General features: G+C 39.9%; 1 protein-coding gene across 5 annotated transcripts in view; it reads left to right on the forward strand.

The window, feature by feature from the left end:
* The window catches only part of INTS10 (integrator complex subunit 10), a 37,662-nt gene that overhangs the window by 6,121 nt on the left and 8,594 nt on the right, over positions 1-22,947 (forward strand). For 3 of the 5 annotated variants that reach the window (XM_059156200.1, XM_059156196.1, XM_059156198.1), the window contains exons 8-13: positions 367-536; positions 1,795-1,928; positions 6,687-6,843; positions 8,000-8,082; positions 9,297-9,449; positions 12,364-12,472. In XM_059156200.1, the coding sequence (XP_059012183.1) occupies positions 367-536; positions 1,795-1,928; positions 6,687-6,843; positions 8,000-8,082; positions 9,297-9,449; positions 12,364-12,472 (806 nt within the window). The remainder of the gene's footprint in view (positions 1-366; positions 537-1,794; positions 1,929-6,686; positions 6,844-7,999; positions 8,083-9,296; positions 9,450-12,363; positions 12,473-22,947) is intronic. The other 2 variants (XM_059156197.1, XM_059156199.1) reach the window with 1 other exon arrangement.

Here is a 22,947-nt window from a genome sequence, read left to right on the forward strand (position 1 = left end):
AGGGTTTTTAAAAACAAAAATACTTTCTTAAAAAGCATATAGTGTATAGATACATTCTTTTCTTTGGGCAGCTCTTTGTAACCTTGGTATCTATGCAAAAGAGGGTGGTTTTCACTTTATTTAAGGATTCCCAACAGAAGTATGAGCTTATAAGATGCTGTTGAGCTTGAAGCATTCTTTGGCATTCAGAGAAAAGAGTAGCTACTTTGTCATGTCTGTGTCCTCAGAGAGTATTCTGATCACTGCTCTAATTCATGCCTCCAGCTACATTTGGTAAATGTCACGCTTCTGTTGCAGCTTTTCTCTAGACCTTTTGCTGACAAGCCCAGAGTAATTAAATAATTTTTATCATCCTTCATCTTTCAGAAGCTATGGTGATATTTTGCACAGAATGAAAGATCTTTGCAGGTACATGAACAACTTTGATAATGAAGCTCATGCAAAATATAAAAACCAAGTGGTTTATTCCACTATGCTGGTCTTCTTCAAGAATGCGTTCCAGTATGTCAACAGCATACAACCATCTCTATTCCAAGGTTGGTTGAAGAATTCTAGAGTCTCCCAAAACTGGCTTCAGTTGGGGTGATGAAGATGATGAAAATGTTTACTTTAACATTGTTCTTGGATCAAAATCATTGTGGGGTGACACGAGTGCTTTTTTTTAAGTTGTTGGTACTTTTTATGTAAGTACATTTTACTTTAAAATTTCTATATCGGGGCACCTGGGTAACTCCATCGGTCAAGTGTCTGACTCTTGATCTCCACTTAGGTCTTAATCTCACATTTGTGAGACTGAGCCCCGTGTTTGGGCTCCACACTGGACATGGAGCCCATTTGATTAATCAATTAAATTTCTACATTAAAGGATATAGTGGTACTGTGAAACTAAATACGGATATTTAGTGCCTCTATTTTGAAAAAGGAGATGTAGCAAAGTACTGAAGTAGATTTCACAAAGGCTTTGCTATAGACAGATTTTTTTTAATTTTTTTTATAAACATAAAATGTATTTTTATCCCCAGGGGTACAGGTCTGTGAATCACCAGGTTTACACACTTCACAGCACTCATAGCACATATCCTCCCCAATGTAGACAGAGATTTTTTTTTTTTTTTAAAGATTTTATTTATTTATTTGACAGAGAGAAATCACAAGTAGACGGAGAGGCAGGCAGAGAGAGAGGAAGGGAAGCAGGCTCCCTGCTGAGCAGAGAGCCCGATGCGGGACTCGATCCCATGACCCTGAGATCATGACCTGAGCTGAAGGCAGCGGCTTAACCCACTGAGCCACCCAGGTGCCCCTAGACAGAGATTTTTTAAATAACATTTTTGCATTTTGCATATAAATTCTAAAAAAAATGAAAAATAGAAAGGTAAGAGCATGAAATCACCTACCCATCCAATAGAATACAGCTCTCATTTTTGTGTATTACCTTATAGTCTCATATTTAGATTTTGTTTGGAATTTGTAGCTATCAGGTATTACACATATAACTTCATATTCTTGAGTTTTTGGCTGATTTTATAATTCATGATTACTATGAAAAATTTGTAGATACATAAGAAGCACTTGTAATCTGTCATTGAGAGAGAGCCTTTATTAATAATCTGTTGTATATCTGTATAGTCTTTTTTCCTATTCATGTATACTTGTTTGTCTACCTAACTGGGATCACTCCAAACATACTTTTTACACCTGTATTTTCAAACAGCAGCTGAGTAAACTTCCACCTGATACTAAGTTTTCTTTTCCTTGCCGCATTTCTAAGTGTTGGTGTTTTCCCCCCATCCATAGGTCCTAATGCCCCAAGCCAAGTTCCACTGGTTCTTCTTGAGGATGTATCAAATGTGTATGGTGATGTAGAAATTGATCGTAACAAACATATACATAAAAAGAGGAAACTAGCTGAGGGAAGAGAAAAAACCATGGTAATACTTTCAGATATGATTATTAACAGATGATATGTTTGTGGTTTGCTGGAAATGAATGTAAAATACAGCTTTGGAGCTAAATTGATAAAGCTTAGGTCTTTTAATTCAATTACTGTGTAAATCAGCGGTTCTCAACTGGAGGTGATTTTGCCCCCTCACCCCTCAACCCAGGGACACGTGGCAATGTCTGAGGACACTTTTTGATTTCCATGGCTTGGTGGGGAGGAGTTGCTGTGAGCATCTCACCTGTAGAGGTGGGGAGGCTGCGAATAGTGCTACAAGGCACAGGACAGCCCCACCACAAACTGCTGCCTGGCTCAAAAGGCCAATGTTGAGAAGCCCTGGTATAAATTAGTCCTACCTGTTGTGACTGAATGGCATCAATTAAAGGTAAAAAGCAAAGCCAGATGAACTACACTGAACATCTAGACCCAGTGCTGTGCTGAATCCTGGCCCCAGAATGGAAAGGGTGAGGTGGTCCGGCTGGGAAGTTGTTACCAGCCAAGGGGAGACGTTGCAGAGGTTTCATGAAGGACATCAGCATTTGAAATCAGCTTTGAAGTATCTTGATAGAGGAGAGGGTTTTGTCATTTGGTGTTGGAGGATGGATTTTGTGAAGAGAAGACCATGTGCACAATGATGTGGGAGGCCAGAGAATGTAAAGACCCATTGGTCTTCTGAGGGGGCCAGGCAGTGGGTCTGGGCAGAACAGTGATTTCTAAACTTATTTTAAAGCAGAACCTTTCAGTGAATGCTTCCATGGAGGCCCGGTGTGTAACAGTATGACAGCGGAGGTGCTCTAGGTCAGGAATCAGCAAACTTTTTCTGTGAAGGGCCAGGAAATAAACAGTGTAGGTTCTACAGGCCCAACAGTCTGTTGCAGCTACTCAGCTCTGCTGTTACAATACAAAACAAACAAACCAACAAACCATAGACAATAGTAAACAAATGAGGTGGCCATGTTCCAATAAAACTTTATTTATGAAAACAGGATCTGGTCTGCCGATGGTAGTTTGCTAACCTGTGCTGCAGGTGAAATAGTGTAGGGGCGTCTAGAGTCTCACCCTCCTTTTTTTTTTTTTTTTTTTTTTTTAAAGATTTTATTTATTTATTTGACAGAAGGAGATCACAAGTAGGCAGAGAGGCAGACAGAGAGAGAGAGGGAAGCAGGCTCCCCGCTGAGCAGAGAGGCCGATGCGGGGCTCGATCCCAGGACCCTGAGATCATGACCCGAGCTGAAGGCAGCAGCCCAAACCACTGAGCCACCCAGGCGCCCCTCTCACCCTCCTTCTGTCCCTTCTCCTCTCCTACCACTTCTTCAGACCCTGAGTTACACTCACTAGCTCCAGGCATGAGGAGAGATGTGCCCTAAAATCAGTTTAATCTGTTGCGTCTGTAAACTGGACTATATGATAAAGAATGGAGCAGGGACAACTGCCTTTCTGAAGGCTTTTAAGGTTATTAAACCTTCTGATAAACTCATTTGTTTCCTCCCAAAGAAAAACCCACACATGCACGATTTCAGAAATTATTTCAAGGTTGAAAGATGCTTTGAAATCCAGCCATGATTCCTAGGTTCAGAACTCTGCTAACCAGGCTTTCCCAGATGCCCTCTGATTCATTTTTTTAAAAGATCACTACGGCTGCTAGGTAGCTACTCTCTCCTTCTCTCCTGACTGTCCTGGTGGGGTCACTCATTAGCTCTCCCTTCTGGTTTCTGGGAGTGTGTGGTTTAACTGGGCACTTCACACTAAGACCACAGTCATCCTTCCTGCCATGTGGATAATGAGTCATCTGATACTAGTTTTAACTAAAAACAGTGCCATGTCCCATGTAAGTCAGTATAAATAACATGGCTTCCTCGGTCTGTTTCTCTCCGTCCCCGCCACCTGCTCCCTAGTCCAAGCCACGCCAGTCTTGCATATGTCATCGGGGGTGTCCTCTTGTCCCCCTTCTTGCACTCTTGCTCCCTACCGTCTCTTCTCTACCCAGCAGCTATAGTGATGTTTTTAAGACCTGAGTCAGACTCACTCCGCTGCTTTACCACCTCTAGTGGCTTCCCATCATGCTCAGACTGAAATCCAAGCTCTTCACCGTGGCTTCAAACCTGTTACTGAGCAAATCTTTGTGCGCCGCAGACGTGCTGGCCTCTCTCTGCACCTCCAGTGCTCTGAGGCCCTTTCTGCCCCTGAATCTCTACCCCCAAGCTGTGCCCTAAGGTTGGAGTATATCTCTCTGCCAGGCTGTGTCCTTGTCACAGCTCTCAGCCCGGCATTTCTCCCTCTGAGGCCTCCTCGAAATACCCATCCAGTTTTCTTTTCTCTTCCTATTACTCTGATTCTGCATCGCCCTTATTGTTGTCTGTTTTCTTGTTTCTTCGTTGGCTGGTTTACTGTCTGTGTCTCCTGATGAGCTCTGTACAAGCTCTGTGGGGCCAAGGACACTGTCCGTCTTGTACCCTGGACAGTGCCTGAGCTGCAGCTGGTGAATGAGTGAATTCCCACTCTTCCCTCTCAGCCTCGGCAACCAGGCCATGGCATAGCTGTTTAAACCCTCTGGCTCCCCAGTTCCTCCCGTGTCTCATCTCTCATGGGTCATCTAGCAGGCCCTATTCTCAAACTCTGGCCCAACCTGGGTTTCCATCCATTTTAGTTTTTACTCTATTAACAGATTTTTTCCTGGTTTTCATTCTGTCCCACAGTCTGCCCCCAACCTGCTGCAAGTCCCACCCTGTCTGAGCCATCACAGCAGAGGACATAAAGCTCCGCTTAGAGATACATCTTGTTTTACCCATGGTGTTCTGCTGCTTTTAATAACTGAACATCTGGAGATTGGGAGATTTCTCATAACAGTTGAGATGTCTGACTTCCTTAATAATTGAAATATTTGATACACTGGCCCCGATGCTGGCTCACAGCTGGGGCCAGATGGAGGCTGCCCACTTCAGACGGGCATACGTTCTCCACCCAGCCTCATTGTCTGGCTCATGTGACGTGCCAGGTGGCTGGAGCTGGGGGACTGTCCTTTCCTGTGGGCCATGCATTTTCCACCCGCCCAAACTTGGTGTATGTTCCCTGTAGTCAGGGTTCTCACTTACAGCATCCGCCCAGAACTCCAGAGTGTACTTCTGCTTTTCAAAATCAATTTCTCTAAATTTTAGAAACTCTTTGGAAACGAGTCTCACATCTGAGGTCCCTTCTGTAAACTCCAACCTTGTTTTGAGGCAGGAATGTTTTCTATAAAATTGGAACAGAGAATACCCCATTCATATCAGTATATCCTATTAGATTGGCAACATGTGGCAAGGAACTGGACCCTGATGAAGTAGGACACCTAATAGGTTTTGATGGTGAAAGGGATCTGGGTATCTGTCATTACTGTGGGAGGGTAAGAATAGGGTAGCTAAGTAGAGTGGGTCCCTAGGCATCAAGGACTAGCAGGAGAATACCAGGCTCTGAAAGTGGGGGGAGAAATTCTGGTGGGTGGGGGGAGGGAGGTGCTTATTTTTTCTGAGGTCAGCTTGAGGAATGGAGCTTTTAGCTGAAATATTTGTACATATTTTCAAATGAGCGTAGTTGGGTGAAAATCTTCAGGGAGAATTTAATTGGGGTCATTAAGTTAGTCAGATAGCCTAGGTAGAATGAAAGGGTCAAGAAATTCTCAGCAAAGTAAAATTAAATGGAGCTGTTTTACCTTGACTGTTTTTTGGCAAAACGTCTGACCGTGCTCACTGGCACTTACATGGTTGCAGTTCTCTGAGACCTCTCTTTGGCTTTATATTTCTTGAGATGAAGAGCAAGAAAAGTAGGGCTCTTTATCGTAAATACAGAAGGCATTGCTAGGTAAATGCAGGCAAACGTAGTTCCTGGCCACCACCGTGCAGTGGGGAGCGCAGCTAGAGAGGGTGGCCGTGGGAGGAGGGATGTATAGGGAACAAAAGATTAGTAAGAGTCATTTCTCCGATTCTTAGGGCATTTGGGCTTTAATTTTATTCCTCTACATGATAAACTTATTTGGAAGCAAATTAAATTGTTTCACACATTGAAAAAAAGAACTATAAAACATATGCCGCGTAAGCTGTATCTCTGAATGTAAAACTCTAACTTGGAGTTTTTAATAACACTTATATTTTTTAAACTGTTGGAAGTTTTAACTCCATAGCTTTCCTTAGAAACCAACATAAGCTTAGAATTTATCATCAGAAAAACATAAGCTTAGTTTTTAAGGTAAAATTGAATGTGTGAGAGTGAAAAGATAGAAAATTTATGCATTAATTTTTAAAGCCAAATTGTTAAGTTCAAAAAATTATCCTCATGATAGTATCCTTTCATATGAAATCCATACAATAATCAGAATTGGTGATAATAAACATAATTTCCGAATAGTTTATCCTTGAACAACATGGGGGTAGGGTGCCAACCCCCATCCTGCACAGTCATAAATCTCTGTATAACTTTGATTCCCCTAAAACTTAACTACTAGTAGCCTCCTTTTGACCAAAAGCCTTACCAAAAACGTTAGTAGTTGATGAGCCTATATTTGGTATGTTCTGTGTATTATATGCTGTATTCTTATAACACAGTAAGCTGGAGAAAAGAAAATGTTATTAAGAAAATCTTAAGGAAGAGAAATACATTTACAGTGCTGGACTGTAAAAAATCCATGTGTCAACAGATCTGGGTAGTTCTAACCTGTGTTGTTGAAGTGTCACTTGTATATGACTTTAAGTTAATCACGTTGTTCACCTTCTCTAAGCAGAGTTCAGACGATGAAGATTGTTCTGCAAAAGGGAGAAATCGTCACATCGTAGTCAATAAAGCGGAGCTTGCTAACTCCATTGAAGTGCTCGAGAGCTTTAAGCTAGCCAGGGAGAGCTGGGAGTTGCTCTACTCCCTAGAATTCCTTGACAAGGGTAAGAACATGCTTTCACATTAGTGCTATTTCATGTGTTATATAAAATCATTGTGCTTAAGAAAGCATTGTTCTTGAAACATCAAGACACTGAAAGCTAAATTGCTTATAGTAGTTCACACAGTTAACAGAAATCTTTCTTGAGTAGACTTTTTTGACTTTTTTAAAAAAATGAGTAAAACTCTTGGCATTATTAATATTAAAATGATTAAAAAATATTCAAATGATCATTTACGTCTTAGCTTCTACCCTTGAGTGTTTATTATAATTAGACTTGGGGTGAGTTTGAGGGAGAGATTTTTGGTCTTTTAACATTCGTACTGCTGGCCTCCTTTCTTTTTCTTGCTGGGTTTGTTTTGTGCTGTTAGTTGTTCTGTCCTGCCTTGTATCTTTCTTAGGTCCTGTGTAGCTGATCTTACAAAAGGTAATGCTATTTTTATCTACACTAACTCCATTGCCTGAAAAACTCACCCTACCCAAAGCCTGTTTTCCTTTTAGAATACAACTATTAAGTATTTCTTCATTACTTAGAAATCACTAGTACATTGCTAAGGTATGGATTTTTACTCTACTTTGAATCAACAGTGTATTTTTACTGTACTTCTGGCCAGTGGGACTTGATCCCTTGGCCTGCCATCACGTACCTATGCAGCACCCTCGGTCTGGTGTGTCATGTCATTTTTTTCTATGTAGAGAGCATCACTCCCTCTGTCCTGGTCACATCTAGAATTATAAACATGTATGTGACCTTTCGGGGTGAGGGGTAGTTTTCTTTTAGTTATAATTTGGCTTTTTAAAAAAACAATTAAAACTCTTAGCTTTTTATCTTTGTTTTCTGAGCTGGCTGAAAATAAAGCTATCTTTTTCTGAGGAGAGTAAAGTAATTTACAAGGAGGTAATATGTGAAAAACATTTCGAACAGCTCTCGGGATACGATATGTGCTTCGTAAATGTTGAGGCCTAATAAAAATGCTACTTGTTGGTTACTGAAAAGTATTATATTCTAATTTTACTATCTAATTGAAATTCTAGATCATTATTTTAGAAATCAAGGTCGATAATTACTGTCCATTTTTTGGAAGTTTCTCTCCGTTGTTTTGCTGGGTTGGTTTTTTTCCTGCCTCTGTTAACATGTAAATTTACTTTTGAATTTTCAGAATTTACAAGAATTTGTTTGGCATGGAAGACAGATACTTGGCTTTGGTTAAGAATCTTCCTCACTGACATGATCATCTATCAGGTAGGGTAATGTATATTTTAAGTTCCTGTGTCTGTATAGGATGATGATTTTCATGAACCGACCATAGCGTGCAAGATGTGTATGTTCCTTCTGTAGACTAGTCATACCCAGAAGACGTGTTCTGTCTTCAGTGGCAGAGGGATGATGGTCCCCTTTCATCTCAAAAAAAGAAAGAAAATGACAAGGCCGCATCTTCTTGTTACTTTCACTATGTCCAGCCATACCCCTCTGTAAAAGTAAGATTTTTACTTTCCAATAAGAGATGTATACATCTCACCCGTCGTTCTGTCCACTCTGGTGAAGTCCTTCTGCTCTGCTCTCCTGTTCTCGAGCCACTTAGGCCTGGGAGGAATGGAGAGAGCTAATAATTCCCTAAGAAGTTGGAGAGCTTCTAACCTGTGTAGTCGGAACAGATAGGTTGCTGCTTCCATCCTACATAAAGGAGAAAGGGTATTATTAGTAAAATATCTGTAAGAAATGGTATATCCAAAATGTATTTTATCCAAAAGCTTGTTATTTTATTTAATCTTAGCACTTAAGACCCAGGGTGTCTGGCTATCCCTGTCGGTAGAAGGGTCACTCTTCATCTCAGGGTCATGAGTTCAAGCCCCATATTGGGTGTAGAGATGACTAAAAAATAAATAAACTTAAAAAAAAAAAAAAGAAGACCAGAAAGAAAAATCTTTGTACATATAAAGTACCTGTATAGAGAACACTCTACCTAGCTTTAAATAAGTGGGTTTGATTATTGCTAAGTCTCCTTTTTCCTCCTGAGATGATCAAGCAGAGCTACCTTATCTGTATGCTTCATTAACTCTGGTGATTTTTATTTATTTACTAATTTGAGAGAGAGCGGTGGGAAGGGGGAGAGGGAGAGAGAGTCTTAAACAGACTCTGTGCTGAACACAGTCCCAGTGCAGAGCTTGACCTCACAACCCGGAGATCACGACCTGAGCTGAAACCAAGACTGTGGCACCCCAACTCTGGAGACACTTTTTTTGTAAAGATTTTAATTATTTATTTGATAGAGCACGAAAGAGGGAATATAAGCAGGGGGAGTGGGAGAGGGTAAGGCAAGCTTCCCACTGAGCAGGGAGCCTGATCTGGGGCTCAATCCCAGGACCCCAGGATCATGACCTGAGCCACCCAGGCACCCCCTGGAGACTTTTTTTTAACGGCAATGTTTTTCACTTCCTTGCTGTTGTCTTTCTTAGGGTCAATATAAAAAAGCAATAGCGAGCCTGCACCATCTCGCAGCTCTCCAGGGATCGCTTCCGCAGCCGCAGATCACGGGACAGGGGACCCTGGAACATCAGAGGGCGCTCATCCAGCTCGCAACCTGCCACTTTGCTCTGGGGGAGTACAGAGTGAGTAGTGTGCACATGGCTTCCTCTTTTCCTAGAGTGGCCTTTTAATTTGGTGCATGTCTATTTGAGATAGGATTTTTTTCTGCCTAGATTTTGTCACCTAATCTGCTAGTAAAAATCTTGATAATTTTATTTTACTTGGTTTTCTCTTTAGTTACAGCTTCCTTGAAGTTAGGCTGTGCCTCTTTTCAGATTTCCTGTTCCTTCTTCCATTTGTTGGAGGATGGCTTCTATTTTTCTTCACTTTCTTACCTGGAATCCCTTCAGAGCAGAATCAGTGCTATTGTACTTGGACAGAAGAGGCATTTATTAAGTGGGAAATGGAGGAGTGCCATTAGCTTCTCTGAGCATCAGATGCCCTGAGTCTCCAGAGTTGGGGTGTCAGTTAAGTGTCTGACTCTTGGTTTCAGCTCAGGTCGTGATCTCCGGGTTGTGAGGTCAAGCTCTGCACCGGGATTGTGTTCAGCACGGAGTCTGGGTAAGACCCTCTCTCCCTCTGTGCCTTCCCGCTGCTCTCGAAGCATGCAGAGACATATGACTCTGCAGTCCACCTCATGGTGCTGCGGAGCAGCTACGAACACAAGTCTGTTTCCCTGTGATTGTGAGCCCCTCCTACGACAGGGCGCAGACCATGTGCTTTACCTTTGACTCTCTCATAGCACTGACCACAGAGGTCGGCACAGCTTTGAATTCAGTTATTAATAATTGTTTGAATTCAATTAAAATATAAGCACATTCTTTATTCTTTTTACTGTATAAGTTCAAGGCCACAACTGAACACACAGACTCTGATTTCTTTCTCATCATTCTATGTGTTAAGTGGATTACTTTGTGATTAGTAACCCTGAGTAAAGTTTTTAAACTTGAACTTTGAAATATGATTTATAATTTGCCATGATGATAATTAGGAAGAAACAGAGAGCATGTTAAGTATGTGCACTGAAAATTGAAAATATTTTTCTTCCATCATTATGTAATTATCAAGTACTAATTCTAAGTTACAGTGAATTCCCTGAGAACTTGAAAGAGAACACATATTTACCCACTCAGATGTCCATATATCATGTAGAATTAGACAGTTACACAAGGCACTGCTGTTCAGCATCATACTAGGGAATATAAAATAAACAGATTTAATTAAGCGGGGCAAACGCATTCTTTTTGAGGGCTTCAGACAAAGCTGATCACCGTTAGGCCTTTATCCTTGGTTTCTAACTTAACCTGCCTCCTGGATCTCAGCTGCCTTCAGCTGTCTGTCTTCAGCTCACCAGCGTGTCCAGATGTGAGTTTCCTTCGTTCTCTTGTCATTAGGTATGAAACTCTCAGGTCATGGTTGGCTCTTAACTCTGCCTAATCATTTTGATTCTTCTAGCATAAAGCTAATATCTTTGGTGTAGTGCCTTTTGTTTCCTTGGCCACCACTCTAATCCATTGCTCTGAATGGAGTTTTTTGCCCCATTTCTTCTTCCATCTTTGAGTTATGGTCATTGCTTTCAAGAGATTGCTGTCATTGTTCCCCTTAACAGAAGTACTGACTTCCTCAGTGTCCAGAGTTGAACTGTGTGCTGGGGGTGGACATATAAGCAGGGTATGGGGAATGGGGGATCCCTGATTCAGGACATACAATTTGAGTTACAGAGAAAAGTGCAAGTATCTATTGAAGACAGTGAAAAATCAAATACTAAGTGGTATGCCCTGACATATGTACAGTAGGCATTCAGGAAAGGGTGTTTTCACTGGGGTCCATGTAGTCAAGAAAGGATTTACAGTAGATATTGGCTGGAGGTGGACATAAGACTCTGCAGCCCACATCATGGCCCCACCACCTCTTAGCTCTATGACCTGGGTCAAGTTACCTCACCAAACTGTCTAACTCCAGCATTCAAGTTCTGAACTTTCAAGCTGGAGATTCACAACCCTGTGGCCCTGGGTGAGTTCTGGATGTGCCAGGATACCAACCCTCTCAGTTAGCTGTGGCTTGAGGCAGCCAGAGCCCCCAGTTAATTCTGCCAGCTCTGAGCAGCCTTACAAATATTTCTGGATGCGTCAAGACATGGAAAAGGGTGGGAAGCATGGGTTTAACACTCCACTTCCTCATCTGTAAAATGGGGATAATAAGAAGGTTGTGCTAAATGCATAGAACATGTTCCCCACTTGGAATCTAGCTGTTATTAGAATTTGAACAGGTAGACCATAGATGATGGCTCACTCACTATAGATGGAGAGCAGTCCCCCCTCCCCCCAACACCCGTGTGGCACTTGAGGCCTCCCTCAGCCACCAGCACTACATCAGGCTGGCTCTGTCTGTGTTACTGCCTAAACCCCGCCCTCCTTCCCCTCACCTAATCACCTAAACCATACCCAGCCCTTCCCCACAGCTTTCTCTCCTCCACTAAAACCCTTTTTTCTCTTTTTCACATTCTAAATTCTTCCGTCCCTTTAAGGCTGAGATAAGGAAAATCTTCCTACCTTGTTTCTCCTTCATTTTACATTATGCTCTATATCAGACCGTGTGTTTCAGTACTCCGTGTCCCATTTTGTTGATTTTTCTATTCAGTGAGTTAGTGAATGCCTTTAAGATGGGCCTAATTCTTTTGGATGCCGCTGTGCTGTTAAACGCATTGGGGGTTTAGTTAATACTTTACTGATTTTTCATTTTTGTTTTTTCGTTTTAACAGCAAAGAAGGAGTTATTATTCCCCCAAAAGTCTAGTACCTCGATTCAATCTCAGTTACCTTTTCTACATTTTTGCTGTTGAGCAAACGGTAATGGTCTCACAGAGTCTTGAGATAGTGCTACAGACCTCCATGTGCATACGTTGCCCAGTCGTCCGCTACACATATATTAGTATTCTGTTGATTTGCTTTCAATGAGAAAATTTCAGATTGGTACCTTTTCATCTGATCTTCTTTAGATGACATGTGAAAAAGTCCTTGATTTGATGTGCTACATGGTACTCCCCATTCAAGATGGAGGCAAATCACAGGAAGAACCCTCAAAAATAAAGCCCAAATTTAGAAAAGGTACAGTGCAAATTTTATTCTTATTTTGTAATATGGCTCTAGGACCCAAGGCTGGGAAATTCTTTACAATTCCTGATGAAATAATACTATGTGATCTGAGGGATTTGACAAACTGTACAAAAAGTTAATCTCTTGCCAAGCTTGTCCTTGGCACCGATTTCATAAGCAGCTGTAAATCTTTCTTTCAAAGTTTTCTTCATTTCCTAAGTTGGTTATCTCTGCGGAATATCCTGAACTCCTTTTCTTATCTCTACCAATTCTCAGAAAACTTGGGAATGATTAGTTAAGAAGTATCTCCTGTCAGTTCCCTCTCAGGCTATTTTGAGCTTCACCTCAAAGAACACATTGCTTGAAAACTTACATAAATTTAGTTGTAATGCTTATATAAGAAAGGAAAAGAGATTCACTGTCAGGGTTCTAAGTTTCTACATTAGAAGTTAGAAAAAGGTAAGCAAATGAAACCTAAAGAAAGTAGAAGACAGGAAATAATAAGTGCAGAAATCAATGCAATAGAAAATAAAATCAAGGAAATTAATAAAGCTAAAAGTTGTGGTTTTTTTGAAAGAAAAAAAAAAAGATAAATTCCTAACAAGATTAATCGGGAAGAAAGTGAGCACAAGTTACCAATAGCAGGAATGAAAGAAGAATTGTCACTGCAGATCCTACTGCAATCAAAAGGACGCTAAGAGAATAAATTACTAATAACTCTATACCAATAAATTCAACAATTTAGAGGAAATGGAAAAATTCCTTGAGAAACACAACTTGCCAAAACTGAAACAGAATGAAATAGAATATATGAATGTTCTACATCTATCAAAGAAATTATTATCAGAAACTTTCCCACAGAACTCCAGATTGAAATGGCTTCATTGGTGAATTCTCTCTAGCACTTAGGAAGAAATAACACCTATCCTACACATACTCTTGGAGAAAATAGAGAAAGAGGGAATGCTTCCCAATTCAGTTTTTAAGGCAAACATAACCCTAACAGCAAAACCAAATAAGAGCATTGCCAGAAAAGGACATTAAAGGCCAATATCCATCATAAACATAGATTCCCAAAGTCCTCAAAAAATGTTAGCAAATTAAATACAGCAGCATATAGGAAGGATAACACATATGATCAGGTAGAGTGGGAATGCAAAGTTGTTTTAACGTAGAAAATCAGTCCCTGTAATATCACCACTTTAGCACAGTAAAGGCGAAAAATCCTGATTCTCTTAATAGATGCAGATAGGTTCCATTACGTTTGCATTTATCATTCATGGTTTTTAAAAAAAAATCTGAGCAAGCTAGAAATAGTTGTTCTCAGCATCATCCTTAACTATGAAATAGCAAATACTTTCCCCCAAATCAGCAACGATACAAGAGTGTTTGCTTTTACCACTTCAATTCAGCATGCTGCACCTTGTAGCTAGCACAATAGGGAAGAAAAAGGATGCATAAAGGTTGAAGACTGCTGTCTTCGTTCACAGGTATGACTATAGCTACATATGTGGCTATATTAGAAAAGCCTACAGAATCTCCAAATAGAATAACCTCAAAAACCATTAAATACTTTGGGAAAAATTTATTGAAAAGTGTGCAAAATCATGTTCATAGGTTGGAAGACTCATATTAGAATACTCATGTTAGGGTTCCAGTTCTCCCCAAAAGTACCTATAGACTCAGTGCAATCCCAGTCAAAATCCCACCAGACTTTTTTTTTTATAGAAATTGACAAATTCAATTCTAAAATTTATAGGGAAGTGCAATCTAGCTAAAACGGTTTTGAAAAAGATAACAAAACTGGACAACTTACCCACCTGATAGCAAGACTTCTAATAGAAAGCCACAGTTATCCAGACAGTATTGGCATAAGAGTAGAAAATCCAGAAAGAGACCTGTACAGATATGGTCAAATGATTTTCAGTGAAGGCACCAGACCAATTCTTTGGAGAAAGGAAGGCCTTTTGAGCCAATTGGTGCTGGAACAAAGGACCTCTGGTGTAGAAAGAAAAAGGATCCTCAAGCTTTGTGTCACATTAATTACTAAAACCAATTTGAGATGGAGCCGAGACTAAATGGAAAGCTAAAATGATAACACTTTTTTGGAAAAAAAAGTATTGCTGCCTATGTGGGGGACGCAGCAGGCTTAGAGCAACCTTCCTCCCTCCCCTGGGAAAATTGATGGGTATGCAAGCCACAGGAGCCTGCAGAGTTTGGTACACACAAAAATGTAGACTGCTTTTCCCTTAGGGTTTCCTTAAAGGGAGAGGGACCGCAGTCTTTCAGCTCCAATGCTGGAGATCGACCCATTTTTATTCTCATCTAGAGTGGCACAGAAAGCCTTTCGGGAACAAAAACCACATAAAGCAACTGGAAACCGCTTACTCAGAGCCCATGCCCTAGCAAGGGGCAGTGCTACTCTCCCCAGGCAAAGACACCCGAGAATGAGGGTGACAGGCCCTTCCCCCCGGAAGATCAACTGGAACATCAGGCAGATGCCAAGTTTACAGAGCACACAGAACTGCCAAACTCCAGGGATAGGGAAAATAGTATATAGAATTCAAGGGTTTCTTTCCTCATGATTCGTTTATTTTTCAGTTTAAATTTTCCTTTTCTTTTTTTTTTTCCTTCTCAACTAGTTTCTTATTGGAGCAACTCTCGAAGTCTTTTCTTTTTTTTTAATTTTTATAATTACATTTTATAAATATAGTCTTCCTTTTTGGCTTCCTTTCCCTGTATTAATTTTTATTTTTGTATATATATGTTTTGTGTTCTTTACAATTTTGGGATTTAGTGTCTTCTAACAAACAGACCAAAATACACCCAGGACCAAGTGGATTGCTCTGTTTTGTCCACCTGGGAAATTATATTCTCTCCTTTTTCTCTTTTTTTCTTTTTTTTCCTTTTTCTTTTCTTTTTTGGTTTCTGACCTTTTCAGACTTTTCTAGTGTGTATTTGTCTTGGGTTGGGGTTGATATTTTTTATTTTGTTCTCTCACTCATTCATTCTTCTCTGGGCAAAATGACTAGAAGGAGGAATTCACAACAAAAGAAAGAACCAGAGGTAATTCTCTGCTACAGATCTAAGCAGTATTGATACAAGTAAGATATCAGAGGTGAAATTCAGGATATCAATTACAAAGTTAATAGCTAGGCTTGAAAAAAGCATAAAAAGCTCTAGAGAATCTCTTAGTGCAGAACTAAGATCTAATCAGGTTGAAATTAAAAATACTTTAACTGAGGGGCACCTGGGTGACTCAGTCGTTAAGCATCTGCCCTCAGCTCAGGTCCTGATCCCAGCGTCCTGGGATCGAGCCCCGCCTCGGGCCACCTGCTCAGCAGGAAGCCTGCTTCTCCCTCTCCTGCTTCCCCTGCTTGTATCCCCTCTCTCACTGTCTCTCTCTCTGTCAAATAAATAAAATCTTTTTTAAAAAATGCTTTAACTGAGATGCAGTATAAAAATGGATGCTCTAACAGTTTGGGTAGATGAGGCAGAAGAGAGAGTTAGTGATAGAGAAAACAAGATGATGGAAAGGAAGGAAGCTGAGCAGAAGAGAAAAACAACTAGTGGACCATGAGGGGAGGCTTTGAGAAATCAGCAAAACCATAAAGCGAAACAATATTTGGATTATTGTGGTCCCAGAGGAAGAATAGAGAGGGACAGAAAGTATATTTGAGTAAATTGTAGCTGAGAACTTAGCTAATATGGGGAAGGAAACCCCTCCAAAATCAATAAAAATAAATCGTCATCCCAACATGCATTAGTGAAGCTTGCAAACTTCAGCGATAAAGAGAAAATCTTGAAAGCAGCTCCAGACAAGAGGTTCTTAACCTACAGGAGTAGGAATATTAAACTGGCAGCAGACCTATCCACAGAGACCTGGCAGGCCAGAAGGTGTTGGCATGATACATTCAGGGTACTAAATGAGAAAAACATGCAGCCAGGAATACTTTATCCAGCAAGGTTGTCATTCAGAATGGAAGGAGAGATAAAGAGCTTCTAGGACAAACAAACTGAAAGAATTTGTGATTACTAAAGCAGCCCTGCAAGAAATATTAAAAGGGATCCTGTAAGCAAAGAGAGAGCCCAAAAGTAACATGAACCAGAAAGAAACAGAGACAATCTACAGAACAGGGACTTTACAGGTAATACAATGGCACTAAATTCATTGTCTTTTGATAGTTACTGAATGTAATTGGGCTAAATGCTGTGAACAGAAGACACATTGTATCAGATGGAATTTAAAAAAGCAAGAGCCATCCATATGCTATCTACAAGAGACTCATTTTAGACCTAAAGACACCTCCCAATTGATAGTGAGAGGATGGAGAACCATTTATCATACTAATGGACATTGAAAGAAAGCTGGGGTAGCAGTCCTCATATCAGACAAATTAGATTTTAAACCAAAGAGATGAAGAAGGACTCTAAATCACACTTAAACTGTCTATCCAACAAGAAGATATAACGATCATAAATATTCTCCTACCTTGGGAGCAGACAATTATATAAACCAATTAATAACCAAATTAAACACATTGATAATACAGTAATAGTAGGGGAGTTCAACACCCCACTCATAGCAATGGACAGATCATCTAAGCAGAATATCAAGAAGAAAACAAGGGCTTTGAATGACACATTGGACCAGATGGACTTCACAGATATATACAGAGCATTTCTTCCTAAAGCAAGAGAATGCACATTCTTCTCAAATACACATGGAGCATACTCCAGAATGGTTCACATACTGGGTCACAAATCAGGTCTCAAGTGGTAGCATAAGATTGGGATTATTCCCTACAAATTTTCAGACCACAATTCTTTGAAAATTGAACTCAGTCACAACAGGAAATTTGGAAATAATTCAAACACTTGGAGGTTAAAGAACATCCTACTAAAGAATGGATGGGTCAACCAGAAAATACAAGAAGAATTTTTAAAACTCATGAAAATGAAAACACAACTGTTGAAAACCTTTGGGATACAGCAAAGGTGGTCCTAAGAGGGAAATACATAGCAATACAAACCTTTCTCAGAAAATTAGGAAATTTTCTGGGGCGCCTGGGTGACTCAGTGGGTTAAAGCCTCTGCCTTCAGCTCACGTCATGATCCCAGGGTCCTGGGGTCGAGCCCCGCATTGGGCTCTCTGCTCAGCGGGGTGCCTGCTTCTCCCCTCTCTCTCTGCCTGCCTCTCTGCCTACTTGTGATCTCTGTCAAATAAATAAATAAAATCTTTTAAAAAAAGAAAACTAGGAAAGTCTCAAATAAACACACTAACCTTACACTGAAAAGACCTGGAGAAAGAACAACAAATAAAATCTAAACTGAGTACAGAAGAGAAATAATAAAGATTAGAGCAGAAATCAGTGAGATAGAAACCAAAAGAATAGTAGAATAGATCAATGAAATTAAAAGGTAGTTTTTGGAAGAATTAAAAAGATCTAAATTAAAAAATGACTTTTAAAAAAATGTCTGAAAAAAATATATCTTTAAGACTTACCCCCCAAAAAAGAGAAAGGACTCAAATTAATCATGAATGAGAGAGGAGAGATCACAACCAACACCAAGGAAATAAAAATAATTTTAAGAACATATTATAAGCGGGTGCCTGGGTGGCTCAGTGGGTTAAAGCCTCTGCCTTCAGTTCAGGTCATGATCCCAGGTCCTGGGATGGAACCCTGCATCAGACTATCTGCTCGACGGGGAGCCTGCTTCCCCTCCCCTGCCCCCGCCTGCCTCTTCTGCCTACTTGCGATCTTTGTCTGTCAAATAAATAAAATCTTTAACCAAAAAAAAAAAAAAAAAAAAAAAGAAAGAAAAAAGAACATATTATGAGCAACTATATGCCAGCAGTTTAGGCAATCTGGAAGAAATGGATGCATTCCTGGAAACTTATAAACTACCAAGACAGGAAGAAATAGGAAACCTGAATAGACCCATAACCAACAAGGAAATTGAAGCAGTAATCAAAAATCTCCCAAAAACAAGAGTCAAGGGCTGGATGGCTTCCCAGGGGAATTCTACTAGACATTGAAGGAAGAACTAATTCTAGTAGAAGGAAGAACTAATTCTTCTGAAGCTGTTCTTTTTAAAAAAAAAAAAAAAAAAAAGTAAGGAAAACTTCCATACTCGTTCTATGGGAGGCCAGCATTGCCTTGATCCCAAAGTCAGACAAAGACCCCATCGAAAAGGAGAATTACAGAACAATTTCCCTGATGAACATGGATGCCAAAATTCTCACCAAGATCCTAGCCAGTAGGATCCAGCAGTACATTAAAAGGATTATTCACCATGACCAAGTGGGATTTATTCCTAGGCTGCAAGCCTGGTTCAACATTTGCAAATCAACAGCATGATACATCACATTCATAAAAGAAAGGACAAGAACTGTATGATCCTTTCAATTGATGCAGAAACAGCATTTGACAAAATAGCATCCTTTCTTGATTAAAATTCTCCACAGTGTAGGGATAAAGGGAACATACCTCAATATCATAAAAGCCATTTACAAAAAGCCCATAGTGAATATCATTCTCAATGGAGAGAAACTGAGAGCTTTTCCTCTAAAGTCAGGAATACGACAGGGATGCCCATTCTCTTCACTGCTGTTTAACATAGTACTAGATAGAGGTCCCAGCCTCCGCAGTCAGACAAGAAGAAGAAATAAAAGGCATTCAGATTTTCAAAGAAGTCAAATTCTCTCAATTCTCTCTTTTTGCAGATGACATGATAGTTCATGTGAAAAACCCAAAAGACTTCATTGCTAGAACTCATACAGGAATTCAGCAACATGGCAGGATATAAAATCAATGCACAGAAGTCAGTTGCATTTCTGTACACTAACAAGAGAGAATTTAAGGAATTGACCCCATTTACCATTGTGCCAAAAACCATAAGATACCTAGGAATAAACTTAACCAAAGAGGTAAAGGATGTGTATTCTAAAAACTACAGGATATTTATGAAAGAAATTGAGGAAGACACAAAGATACGGAAAAACATTCTAGCCTCATGGACTGGAAGAATAAATACCGTTAAAATGTCTATGCTACCCAGAGCAATCTATACATTCAGTGCAGTCCCTGTCAAAATACATTAACATTTTTCACAAAGCTGGAACAAACAATCCTAAAATTTGTATGAAGCAGAAAAGACCCCAAATAGCCAGAGGAATATTGCAAAAGAAAACTAAAGCTGATGGCTTCACAATTTCAGACTTCCAAGATCTATTACAAAGCTGTCATCATCAAGACAGTATGGTACTGGCACAAAAACAGACACATGGGTCAATGAACCAGAATAGAGAACCCAGAAATTGACCCTCAACTCTCTGGTCAACTAATCTTTGACAAAGCAGGAAAGAATATCCAATGGAAAAAGGACAGTCTCTTCAACAAATGGTGCTGGGAATATTGGACAGCCACATGCAGAAGAATGAAACTGCACCATTTTCTTACACCACACAAAAAAATATTAGACTCAAAATGGATGAAAGACCTCAGTGTGAGACAGGAATCCATCAAAATCCTAGAGGAGAACGTAGGCAGTAACCTCTTTGACACTGGCCACAGCAACTTCTTGCTTGACATGTCTTCAAAAGCAAGTGAAACAAAAGCAAAAATGAACTATTGGGACTTCATTGAAATTAAAAATCTTCTGCACAGCAAAGGAAACAGGAAAACCAAAAGACAGCTACAGAATGGGAGAGGATACTTGCAAATAACATATCAGATAAAGGGCCAGTATCCAAGATCTATAAAGAACTTACCAAGCTCAACACCCAAAAAACAATCCAGTTAAGATATGGGCAGAAGATGTGAACAGACATTTCTCCAAAGAAGACATACAAACGGGCGACAGACACATGAAAAAATGCTCCACATCCCTGGGTATCAGGGAAATACAAATCAAAACCACAAGGAGATACCACTTTACACCAGTAAGGATGGCTAAAATTAACAACTCAGGAAACAACAGGTATTGGCGAGGATGCGGAGAAAGGGGAACCCTCCTATACTGTTGGTCGGAACGCAAGCTGATGTAGCCACTCTGGAAAAAGGTACAGAGGTTCCTTAACTTAAAAATAGAGCTACTCTATGACCAGCAATTGCAGTACTGGGTATTTAACCCAAAGATACAAACATAGTGATCAAAGGGGCTCCTGTACCCCAGTGTTTATAGCAGCAATGTCCACAATAGCCAAACTACGGAAAGAGCCAAGATGTCCATCAGCAGATAAACAGATAAAGAAAACAGTATGTATATATATAATCATATATAGATATGATTATATATGTGATGAATTACTACTCAGCCATCAGAAAGGATGAATACTTACCATTTACATAGACCTGGAACTGGAGGGTATTATACTAAGCAAAAGAAAAGAAAGACAATTAACATATGGTTTCACTCTTAAGTGGAATATAAGAAACAGTACAGAGGATCACGGGGGAAGGGAAGGAAAACTGAATGGGAATTCATCAGAGAGGAAGAAAAACCATGAGACCATGAGAAACTCTTAAGTATAGGAAACACATTGAGGGTTGCTGGAATGGAGGTGAGTGGGGGTTGGGGTAATTGGGTGATGGGCATTAAGGAGGGCACGTGATGTGATGAGCACTGGGTATGCAACTGATGAATTATTGAACACTACATCTGAAACTAATGTACATGTTGGCTAGTTGAACTTAAAAAATAAGTAATATGTAACAGAAAAGCAAACAATATGGTATAATAGATAATTTTAAGTAAACATTTATTTTCATTTTTGAAAAAAGAAGAAAAGGTCTTTGTGACTGGTAGGTAGATTTATTAGGACACTAAAATTTTCCTAAAAGACAAAAGCACCCCACCCAGTTCGCCATAATTAAAAACTTGGGCTACCTTTTTTCTGTTTTTACAATAAGGGCTCCATGTCCCCTCCCCATGCCCCCACCCAGTTCGCCATAACTAAAAGACAAAAGCATGACAGTCTTGATTATTACTGAAAGTGTTTAAGGTACATGGAGGACTTTAAAAAAAGAAGAAGAAGAAGATACAGCCCAGACCCCTTCAGAAATAGTGTCTCTGAAACAGAAGCAGATCAGGTAGCTTAAGACTGGACCTAGCTGACTTCAAGACTTACTTTAATAGAGGTAGTATAGTGTTGGCATAGAGACTGACTAATGGAACACAACAGAGAACTAAGAAACAGGTGGTATTGTAATTCAGTGGGCCAAGAATTGAGTTTATCCAATAAGTGGTAGTAAGGCAATTGATCCAAGTATAAAAATAATAAAAATGTGATCTTGCCTTCCCACTACACAAAAATTATTTAAATTTTAAGATTTAAAAATGAAAAGTAAAACTTTCAAGCTTTTAGAAGAAAGGATTCTTTGGGCCTTACAGGTAGAGAATGATTAGGCTACAAAAACCACACAACAGAAAGGAAAAGGTAAGTAAATTTAGTCCCATCAAATTAAAATAGCAACAGTGGGGCGCCTGGGTGACTCAGAGGGTTAAGCCTCTGCCTTCAGCTCAGGTCATCATCTCAGGGTCCTGGGATGGAGCCCTGCGTCAGGTGCTCTGCTCAGCGGGGAGCCTGTTTCTCCCTCTCTCTCTGCCTGCCTGCCTGCCTGCCTGCTTGTGATTTCTCTCTGTGTGTCAAATAAATAAATAAGATCTTTAAAAAAAAATGATAAAATATCAACAACTGTGACAGATACTGTGACAAAGTGACAGGATAAGCCATAGCCTGCAAGAAATTTACACAGCATGGAGAATCAACAAGAACTTTGTATCCAGGATTTTGAAAGAGCTCCTTCAAACCAGTAAGAAACAACCAGCCAACCAGACAACCTGTCATAGAAAAACAGGCAAAGAATACAAACAACAGATTCATACAAGGAGAAATCCAAATGACCAGAAACCATTGGAAGGGACCCATTAATAATGTGAGAAATTTGGGTTAAAAAACAGTAAGCTACCATATCAGACAGGTCAGAATGCAGGGTGGCAGTACTGACTATCGGATGTGAAGACACAAATTGTCCATCTCTTTCTGGAAGGTATATAAACTTATACCATCACTATGGAGACCAATTTAATCATTCCAGGTCAAACATCTCATTACCCAGTTACATAGGTCTTCTAGTTAAATCCCTTAGATCAGTGCTTTTCAAAGTTGGGTCCTCACCTCCCAGGTCATGAATTTCAACCATTCTCTTTTTTTAATGAGATAGAATATAATATTAAGATGAGATCTCCTGTGAAAGGGGCAAATTGTATTTCTTGAACCTTCTGTTTTAGACACATGAACGTGTAATTATGCGTGTACAGGATCTCCATGATTTCTTGCTACTTTCATCCTTAGGGTAGAGAAGGATTTAGGATATAAAGAACACATGCCAGAAAGGAAAAGATTAAGGTCTCGGTTTGAAAACTGTTGCCTAAGGGTTTTTTTTTTTTCCCCACAAGTGCACAAGAAAATCTATATAAGA

The sequence above is a fragment of the Mustela lutreola genome, chromosome 18 (genome assembly GCF_030435805.1).
Source record: "Mustela lutreola isolate mMusLut2 chromosome 18, mMusLut2.pri, whole genome shotgun sequence".
Taxonomy (NCBI): Eukaryota; Metazoa; Chordata; class Mammalia; order Carnivora; family Mustelidae; genus Mustela; species Mustela lutreola.